The sequence below is a fragment of the Balaenoptera musculus genome, chromosome 16, assembly GCF_009873245.2.
Source record: "Balaenoptera musculus isolate JJ_BM4_2016_0621 chromosome 16, mBalMus1.pri.v3, whole genome shotgun sequence".
NCBI classification, from domain to species: Eukaryota; Metazoa; Chordata; class Mammalia; order Artiodactyla; family Balaenopteridae; genus Balaenoptera; species Balaenoptera musculus.
The window spans coordinates 47,049,245-47,059,215 of NC_045800.1; the positions used below are offsets into that span (position 1 = coordinate 47,049,245).

A 9,971-nucleotide genomic window follows, 5' to 3' on the forward strand; every position below is an offset into this window, starting at 1 on the left:
CACCACATTCCAAGAGCATATGTGTGTCTTTACCTTTTTAGGTCGGAGCTCTTAAGCCTGCTGAAAACCTACAACTGCTACCATGAGGGCAGAAGCTTTCAGCTGAGACACAGAGAGGTAAGGCCCATTTCTCTTCTTTTTCATAGGGTCACTATTTATCCTGGCTTGCCAAAAATAGTCCTGCTTTATACCTGTTAATCAAGGGTAATTCTTAAGACCCTTTCCTTCACTCCGAGTGTCCAGTTTGGATAATAAATTGTAAGGTCACCCATCCCCTGAGTTGGGGACCGGGTTATCTCCTTTGAGATCCCTGCAAGGGGTACTGAGGGTCGGACCATCCCCGTGAGAATGCAGAGCCGATGGAAATCCCCTTGTGGGCCTTCTCCTTCCACCTGGGACTTGTCTTCGTGAAGGCCGGGACATTGGAGTCTGAAATCTTTGAGAGCGCATGGTCCAGTCCTTCCCCTGCTCATCCCACAGCACAGATGAGGAACTCAGCACAAGGCCCTGGCTTGCCCAAGTTCATGGGGCAATGCAGGAGTGAAAGCAGAGTCTCTGTGCTTGTGAACCAAGAGGAAAGCCTTGCGATAGAGGAGAGCTCCCCAGAAGATGCTTACAGGGCCAGGAAGGTCCGCCGCACATGAGAGGCAGGGTGGGTGTGGGGAGTGGAGGACATTGGAGAGCACGGGTCAGATCAAACCCAGGGCAGCTGTGCAGGGATGTGGGCTTGGTACACCCAGACCCTTCCTGATTTTTCAAAGGAAGCTAGATATCTGGAATTTCATGTGGAATTCCCAAACCTCGAAGCACTGTGTGGCCTAAACAAAACAAGCCAAATACAAGCACGTGGGCACCAGCTGGACTCCAGGGAGTGGCCAGCAGGGCCCAGGCTCGGGGCCTCTGCTCACCGGGCAGATCAAGTGAAGGCCTGGTCTTGCCACCCACCATCCAGAACTTCCAGATCTTTCACATGGGAACCCTGGTCGGGATATCGGGGCATTTGAAAAGCCAAAATGGGGTGTCTTATCGTGATCGTGATTAGGCTTTATTTTGGGAGGTTTCCACGGTTGAGATCGGGTTGACTCTTGGATTTTCTCTAGCCCATCAGCGTCTGGCAAGGGCCAGTGGCCTCTGAGTTCCCCTTCTGTTGTTGAACATGGGAACGGACAGTTCAAGCCCTGGCAACCCACGGAGACCTCATGCAGGTGGAAGCCACTCTGCTCATGAATCTCACTTCCATTAGTTCTTCAAACAACCACACATCCCCTTCTGTAATTACTAGAACAGGGGGTGAGCCCCGAGGTTCAGGCAGCTCTGGGCAGCAGGGGGATCGCCAGTCAGTGGCAGGGAGGTGACCTCCATCAGCCAGGCCAGGCCAGTGTCACACAGTTCAGGAGCCTGGACGGGAGGGAGGCTGCTGTCTCCTGGCTCAGGCAGTGCTAGGCTGCCTGGGACAACCTGGAATGACACAGACCTCACACTCTGCCTCCCCTTGATCCACCCACCCTGCGTGGGGGCTTGGGACCAGCCCTTACAACTTGCTCCCCACCCCTCAGAATTTCTGCATGCTTCTTTGCTCGCGCTCCTCTGCAAAGCAGCCTCTGACACCTGTCTCAGCAGCCCGCCCTGGCCCAGCTCCTTACTGCTGCCCGCAGGGCTCTGATCCTAGCATCCTGCTATCTCTGCTTTCACTGTCTCTTACTTGAGTGATAAGCCCCTAGACCTGGGCCAAGTGCCCTCCTAGTCCTGCATCCCCTCAGCTAGGCATGGTGCGGTACCTGTGCATAGGTGTTAGATAACTAGCCAGCAGATGCAGGCCTGGAGCAAGTTGGGATGAGTCCTGAGCCCCAGCGTGCTGGGCAGTTTTGATCTGTGCTGCTAAGTGAGGAGTTGGGCTCACTTCGGTTCTTGTGCTGAAGGCATGGGGTGGGGTCTTCTGACTGGACCCTGTTCCTCAGCTCTGGGCCATCCAGGGATTGCTCTAAGATCATGATGGTTCTCAACATGTGGTCCCCACACCAGCAGCTTCCGCATCACCGGGGAACTGGTTAGAACTGCAAATTCTTATCACCCTCCTTCCCGCAGGCCTGCTGAATCAGAAACTCTTCACCCTCCCAGCTGTGTTTTGACAAGTCCTCCAGGGGATTCTGATGAAGGCCAAGTCTGAGAACAGCTAGTCTAAGAGCTTGACCTTGGCACTTGGGATTCCCCAAAACAATCCCCTCTGTAGGAACAGCTGAGTAGGGAGAGGAACTGGGAAGCCCCAAACCTGTTTGTGTGATGGGACAGTCCACATGGAGGAGTATAGGACCCTGCGGTGGGGAAGAGGTGCTCCTGCTGGCCCCAAAGGCAGGAACTTAACATCCCATGGGCAGGGATTTTCATATTCCTAACCCTAAAGAAGGTGTGAGGGTCTGACCTGACCTCATTGGAGCCGGAAAGTACCTTTCAGGAACCTTCTGCAGCTTTAACAGCCAAGGTGTGCCGGCCTGAGGGAGTGTGTGTCTTTGGGAGGTGACCGCCACCATAGAGACAGGCTACCGGCTTGGGAGTCGGGAGTTCTAATGCTGAAATGCGTGACTGGTTCCTGGGGCACCACGTCTCTGGGTGACTCACCCACCACCCAGCGTCCGGGGCTCTGCGGTTCCTCAGGTTGCTGACCTGGGACCTTCTGGGCCTCAGAGACTCATAGCTCCTAGAACTTGCTGCTGGGCCACCTGAGACTGGGCTCTCCCGGCACTGCAGACGCTGAGGGCAGGGCAGACAAGAGGAGCTTTGCCTCTGTTGTATTTATTGTAGTACAAGAGCTTTGTGACGGAGGAGTGACCATTTTCCAAACAAAGAAACTGAGACTCTTAGAGTCTCTGGCCCAAGATGACCCTGAAGGAAGTCAAAGATTCTGGCATGGCTCCAAGGCCCGAGCAGAGAAGTGTATAATACAGTGATACCATCGCCAGCATTAAGCTCTGGAGGTCTGTGGAGGTCTTGATTGAGTATGACTCACAACGCCTCAGGGACCCGGAAAGCAGTTCGTCACCCCGATCCCCAAGCTCGATCGGCATCGGGTATGCCCTCCCAGCGCCGCAAGGGGCTCTGCAAGAGACCCCCCACCCAACTTGTTGTCTCTGGGCCTGCCCCGGAGCAACCTCAGGCTGGCTGCTACAGTTTGGGGCACTTTCTTGTCCACTGTCTCATCTGGGGCCCACAGAATTCGGAGAGATGAAATGTGTCACTGGCAGGGGCCACACCCTGGGGCAGGCATTTCCCTGTGAACTTTCCCCCAGCTTCTACAGAACTAGGAACAAACGATTCCAGCTCAGGAGGCCGAAGCGCTAGCTTCCTTCATTGTAAACCTTGCCTTTGGGATCATTTTGCTTGTTTTACAATGAAAAGTGTGATCAACTGGGAGCAATTGTGCCTTTTGAAGATAGCAAAGCATTTTAACCAGGCTGGTTGGTGCTTCTAGAGAATAATGGACCACCCCAGAAATGCCAGTGGGCAAATATATCACTGCTGACTGTATGAGTAGAGGCAGTAGGGCCCTGGTGTCCTGGTGTGTGGTGTGGCCGCCGCCAAAGCCAGCCTCCCACCCCGCCCCGCGCTCAGCTCTGAGTAGGCTCAAAGCGCCCCCTGGTGGCCTGAGCGCACACTACACCCAGTGTAGGACCTCAGCCCCTGGCCCGCTGCACGAGTGCAAGAAAGGGAAGGACCTTCCCTCCGTCGGGGGTCCCCTTCCCTCTTATAATGATTCCCCTTCTTCTAAGGCCTGAAGGCAGGAATGACAGGGTTGACAGACAGACCACCGGTTCCTGGTGAGTGCTAGGCCCGTGGGGGTTCCTGAGTGCTTTCCAGTCTGTCCCTCCAGGCCGGAGGGGCATTTGTGTCCCTTCCCTGTCTCAGTGGTGGGTGGAAGGAGAATGAGACTGCTCCATAGGGCCCCACCACGAGGACTTTCTGTTCGGCTGTTCTGTCTTCAGGAGCTTGGGACTTGCCAGAAGCCCCTTCCCCCAGCCCTTTATTCATCTTTTTTTTTTTTTTTTTTTTTTGGCACCTTCTGAAGGTGCCATTAGCTCCTTTTACGTCGGGGGTATTAGCAGAGGAGCCCAGAGCCCAGGAATCTCCTTGGCCCTATCTGATCTCTGCAAATGCAGCAGTGTGATTTCTGAGCTTGGGGGGATTAGCCAGCGTCATCCTAGTTTCACACCGCTTTGCTATGAGGCTGGCCCAGTAAGCCTGACCCGTCCAGTCACCAGCCAGGCACCCGCTCAGCAGGTCAGCCCTCCTCACCACCTCCTTAGGACGTTCTGGCCAAAGCCTGCCCCACACATATTTGCTGGAGAAAGTCAGGGACCCAAAGGTTGGAGTCAACCAGAGACACAGCGGTTGTGACAGTTGGAAAATTTGTATACAGTGCTTATAACTCCATCTCCAAGTTCATTTGTACCGTTTCCCCAACCACTGTAGGGTATGAAGGACAGGCGTTGCTGTCCCCATTTTACAGATCAGGAAACTAAGTGAACTGCTTGTCTGAAACTTTTTCTTTTAAATTCATGGTTTACATTTTGCCTCCCCACAAAACACACATAAAAGAGGACAGATAAATATTGTAAATGTCCAAAGCAATTTTTAAAATATTTTAAAATCAGAAAGAAAGAAAGGAAAAAGGGGGGAAGGGAGGGATGGAGGGAGGGAGGGAGAGAGAGAAAAGGAAGGCAAAGTAGTTTGCTAGTCCACAGGGCAAGGAGGTGGAGAAAACTGAACCTGGCCATGAGCTTGCCCGTGGCCCCAGCTCCATCCTCCTCCTCTCCTCTGTCCCTCCCACGCTGACCAGGGCAGCCAGCTCTGACTTGGCCCAAGAGAACAGGGCAATGGGTCTTAAGCCTGTCTCTTTTGAGTTCTCTGATGCCTCACCTGTCTCCCTGAGGAAAGCAATCTGCCCCCTCCCCTATCCTTCACCCTCACCTCCTTGCTTGCCAGATGCCTCTGGGAACTGGGATTTGCCAGGATGTAGGGACCCAGGGCTGTGGGGGAACCATGGACATGTGGGGTGAGGCCCTGGCCCCTGAACTTGCCCAACAGCAGGGCACCTGGACAACACCCTGCACTTTGCCCCACGGATAAGTGGCCCCTGGGTGGAGGCAGGTAAGGGTGGGGATGGGTGGGCACAGGGCCACCTGGTCCAGTCGTTTGGTGCCCTGCAGGCTGAGCTGGTGCAGGTTCTGTCTTGGCCGTCAGCGTGGGGAAAACGCTGCCCACGACACAACAGGACCTGTGAGGTGGAGCCACTGAGGTACCCGCGGGTGGCCCAGTGACAAGTCCCCCGAAACACAGCAGGTGCATTTGCTGAGACCCCCTGTTTGCTCATGGGCCTCTTGTGGGGAGCAGGGGTGTGGGGAGCCAAGGGGCTGACTTGTGAGTGCCCAGGGCCTGGCTCTGAAACCACCGGGGCTGCGGCCTTTGCTTCTCCTCTCCCCCCACCTACTCATTTCCCCACCTGTGAGGCAACCACGTAAACGACAGCTACTCCATGTGTGGGCTTGTGACACGCGCGCCAGGGTGTGTGCGCGTTTTAGCCCATTTACTCATCAGCACAACCTAGGAGGCAGGTCCCATTAATTACCCCCATTTTACCGGTGAGAAAACCAAGGAAGAGATGTTAAAATAACTTGCCCGAGGTGATCAGCCAGTTAGGAGCAGCGCAAACAGGATGCGTATCGATTGCCACAGCATGTGAGATAGGCTCTTATTCGGAGCAGGGGTCTCACTAGGAGTTGCCAAAGCAGGGAGCCTCTACAGAGAGGCACTTCCCTCCCAGAGACCTGCCAGGGGCGGTGCCCACCCGGGGTGGAGAGGCGACGCAGACCTGTATGTTATTTGCAGAAGTCTTTATTGGGGAGGAGTCAGAGTTCATGGATCACGGGGAGGTGCAAATAGAGAGTTCTAAGGACGCTGCTGGGACGGGGGCTTGTTGGGGAAACTGCATCCTGGCCAGGTAGCCCAGAAGCCTGGGAGCACTGGTGCCAGTCCCTCTGCAGTCTCAGCAGAGAGTGCCCTGGAGCCCTGACATCACTCAGCCTCCCTCTGGGGGCCCCCCGGGCCTTGCCACTGTCCGTCTGTCTGCATGAAGCCCAGGGGTCAGCAGAGGATCCCGTCCTCCTCGGCATGTCCCTCCCACTTGGCCGATTTTCCTGAGACTCCCCAAAGAGCCAGTCCAGGGGGTCCACAGTGCTGGCCCCGGGCAGTGTGGGCTGCTGGCCACTGAAGCGGGTGGTGATGTCCTGTAGGGACCCAGGGGTGCAGCTCTTCTCACGGGAACGGGCTGGCCGGTGGGGTCTCCTGGGTCGGACCCTGGCTGCAGCCTCATCCGGCACTGAGGTGGGCTGCGCCAGCTGACAGATGGACTTCACGTAGTCATCCAGGCTAGGGGAGGCGGGGGGGTCCTCTCCAGGCCCACCGGGCAGCATCTCCTCCAAGGTCTCCCGAATTGTGGGCAGGTGGGCCACGGAAAGCAAAAGCCGGGACCTCATGGCTGCCGGCCACAAGGAAGCAGCAACCTGTTGGTTGACAGAGGACTGGGGTGAGGGACTAGTGTGCCATCCTGACACCCTTCCTGTGTCCCCTCCCCACCTGAGGCTGCCTGGGTGAATCACATGCCTGAGAGCAGTTTAAAGTCTGCAGATCCAAGACCAGGCTCGAACTCCTGGGCTCTTCCTGCTAACATTACTTAAGATCCTATCATTACTGTTGTTCAAGAACCCGTACAAATCAGAGAACCCAGCCTCACAGACTGGAGTCAGAGGAAACCTGGGTTTAAAACCAAACTTAGCAGTTCCTGACACGGAGTCCTTTGGCACAGTCACCTCTCCAAGCTTCCACTTACTCATGCATAAAATGGGGTTAAAAATACACCTCTCAAGGGTGTTGGGAAAAACTTGTGGAATGACACCTCATGGGAAATTCCATTATGAATATAAAGCCCTCCGCAGCTGTTGTTACAGCAGTTAGCTGCATCCTGGTCTCTAACCCGCAGTGAGGCTGTGCGCATCCCAGGCTGAGAACTGCTTCAAAGATACCCAACGCCTTTTTGTTTTACCGCAAACCAGAGGGCAGTTGCTCTCTCTTACCTGTAGCTGAGGAGGTCTGGGGGTAGCAGGGGAGCTGGATGAGCAAAGAAGTCCACAGAAAGCCCCCAGGAAGCTCAGGGCAGAGGGATCGGGGTCCAGCAGTTGGAGCCCTGTGTCCGGCGTCAGATTGCTGGGAGGAGGGCGACGAGGAAGAAGTGCTACGGCCTCTGGACGATGTGCCACTGTCCAGAGTGGAATCCTCCCTGAGCTGTCTGGCGAACCTCGCGGCCTGGCAGCTGCTTTTATACCTTTCCACCAGCAATCAATTACTGTCACACGGGCCAAAAATAGCAGTTCTCAGGAAGGCTCTCAGAGGAAAACAGCTTGGCGGGCGGGGCCTGGCCCAGCGGCCAGCTTGGAGCAAGCCTTTGCGCCTGTGGGGTGTTCTGGGAATGTTTACTCTGCAGGGCAGGGGTGGGGTGGCCACTGGGAGAGGCAGGGGGCTCCACTGGGCCCCAACAGGCAGCCCTAGGGTCTGCCACCTCCGCCTAGAAGTGTTCCCCACTACACCTTACACTAGTACCCTGCAACCCCAGGACACTCTGGCCCGGTGCTAGCTCTTGCAGAGCCCTGGGCCTGCACTTGTGAGGGACCCTGCCAGACACAGCGACGCAGGGCTCAGCCTGGAGGCGGCTAAGGCCAGGCTCCCTGGGTCTGCTGGGAGTTGGGATGTGCCCACCTTCTTCTGGGACCAGGGGCAGCCTGCAGGGTCCTGGTCTTGCTGCTTCCCAGATGTGGTGCTTTCAAATGATAATTGGTTTATTTCTTTGTTCCCCAGGTATCTAATTAGTACTCCTGTGCACCAGTGACTGTTCTAGGTACAGAGAACGTAAGCAGTGAACAAATCATTGCGTCCTTGAGCTTAGCTGTTAGTGAGGGAAAGAATTAAGTACTCAGTGGATGGGTGCTGTGATGTTGGGTACTGATTACAGCTGCAAAGAAAAGGCCAGCTGCGCTGTGGTCGAGGGGTCAGGAGGGTCCTCTCTTAAGAGGGGACATTGAGCAGAGAGCTGAACAAATGAGGGTCGTGTGTTCCCAGTGGAGGAGCAGCATGTGCAAAGCCACTGTGACAAGAGCCTGCTGGGCAGGGGACAGCCAGGGGCCCATATGACTGGCCCAGGTGGGGAGAAGTCACTGGGTTTGGCATGGACACTGGGTTTCCCTCCGAAGGGGATGGACAGACACTGCAGGATTTGAACAAGGGTGCAAGAGTCTGGCTTCTGCTTTGAAGGACTGACTTTGCCGCTGTGCGTGGGCTGAAGGGCAGCTAACAGGGAGACCGAGGAGCATCTGGCCAGTGTTGGGAGGCCTCTGCTAGTGTCCAGGGGTGAGTGTGTCAGCACAGGAGGCAGCTGAGGGAGAGGCAGGTGACCCTGGGAAAGCTCTTGCAGAGAGCCAGCACCATACCCTTCTCAGACCTCACGTCATCCACCTAGCCGTGGGCCCACCTGGAAGGTACCTGTCTTGTTCCCACAGGCAGGGGATGGAAAGCAAGTCACTGAGACAGAAGCTCAGGTCGTAAGTCTGATTGTTGGACAGACCCTAGATGCCGAGGCAAGCGGGAGGAGCTGACAGTCCCAAGTTCATGCATTCTGGCTAGAGTATTTCTCGTGGGCCAAGGCATGGGGCCAACCCGTGATCAGGATGTCAGTTAAACATAGCAATTCCCACCTCGATGGCTCTTCCATCTGGATGCTTCTGTAGAGCCTTTGTCTGTTTCTCTGGCTCTCTTTGAATTCATTAGCAATTAGCAAATAAGCCAATAGGCTGAACTGAGGAGGGAAGTGTTGACTGGGATAGAATTAGAAGGCCCAGGTTGATTTCCCAACTTGTAGAAAGTCCAGGCCCCGGGACCTGTGTTCTCGTCCTGTTACTTCCCCACCTGCGTGGTGAGGGCTGCCCTGGAGGTCCCTCTTCTCTACTTTGGGCTTCTCTGATTTGATCAGAGAAAGCTGCAGGCTGACAGGGTCTCCCCTCCATTCTGATGGGTCCAGGCTGGGGGGCAGTAGAGCAGTGGTAGGGGGCTCAGATTGGGTACACCCATGCCGCTTGTGCAGGGACACCAGGCCTGAGTCACATCAGGCCAGCTGGTCCCCAGCATAGCTTAACCCTGACCTCAGAGGCAGCAGCTCTGCCTCAGCCCCTCGCTTCCCCAGAGCAAGTCCCCCTGCATCCTTCTTCATGGCAAGGTCCCCAGAGCTTTCATACAGCAACTTTGGAGGTCTGGCCTCAGTATGTCCAGCCTTGCTGCCCCTGCCCCAGCGGTGCCCCCAGGGCATCAAAGGGTCTGGGGCTGTGTCTGCTTCATCTCCTCCACCCAGAGTCCATCATGGGGCTGGTGTCCATGAATAAACATGTCCACGAATGAACACACCGTGATGTGTTCCTGGTGGGGCAGAGGCTCTCTCCAGCTACCCGTCAACATCTGACAGAGGCATCTGAAGCTAAGTCTGAAAACAAAGACCTGAACCCCACTTTGGGTTTTCTTACTATCCCCACGGGACCTTTAACTCCAGTGGATCAATCTAGTCTTTCCTTTACAGTTACATATCTGTTACATATTACATACATACAGTTACATATCTTTAGTTACATATCTGTGCCTGTGTAGCATCAGTGGTTATCAAAAATAGCTCTGGGTTTTTTTGTTGTTGTTGTTTGTTTTCTTTTTTAGCAAATAGTGCAAGGCCATTCCAGAAAGCTATGTGTATTTTTGATAAACTTGAACAGAGGAGAAATATTTTCTCTGTGTATGGCAGGGTGTTTTAAACTATCACTAACTAACCATGAAATCGACACTGCAGGACACCTCTGTAAGCACTACCAGGGATATGACATTTCCCACAA

The 9,971-nt window shown here is 55.0% G+C and overlaps 2 protein-coding genes across 3 annotated transcripts in view; one reads left to right on the forward strand and one right to left on the reverse strand.

Annotated features, from left to right (window-relative positions):
• The window catches only part of RASSF4 (Ras association domain family member 4), a 33,803-nt gene that overhangs the window by 11,299 nt on the left and 12,533 nt on the right, over window positions 1-9,971 (forward strand). For both annotated transcript variants that reach the window (XM_036828205.1, XM_036828204.1), the window contains exon 3: window positions 42-117. In XM_036828205.1, coding sequence (XP_036684100.1) covers window positions 42-117 — 76 coding nt within the window. The remainder of the gene's footprint in view (window positions 1-41; window positions 118-9,971) is intronic.
• DEPP1 (DEPP1 autophagy regulator) lies at window positions 5,869-7,859 on the reverse strand. The gene is made up of 2 exons (XM_036828209.1): window positions 7,125-7,859; window positions 5,869-6,554 (listed from the first exon to the last, which is right to left on the reverse strand). The coding sequence occupies exon 2, from the start codon at window positions 6,525-6,527 to the stop codon at window positions 5,901-5,903; it is 627 nt and encodes a 208-aa protein (XP_036684104.1). The 5' UTR covers window positions 6,528-6,554; window positions 7,125-7,859; the 3' UTR covers window positions 5,869-5,900.

Bases quoted from the DNA above. Each gene is read 5' to 3' on its own strand.
- DEPP1 (XM_036828209.1), bottom strand. From the start codon at position 6,527: ATGAGGTCCCGGCTTTTGCTTTCCGTGGCCCACCTGCCCACAATTCGG.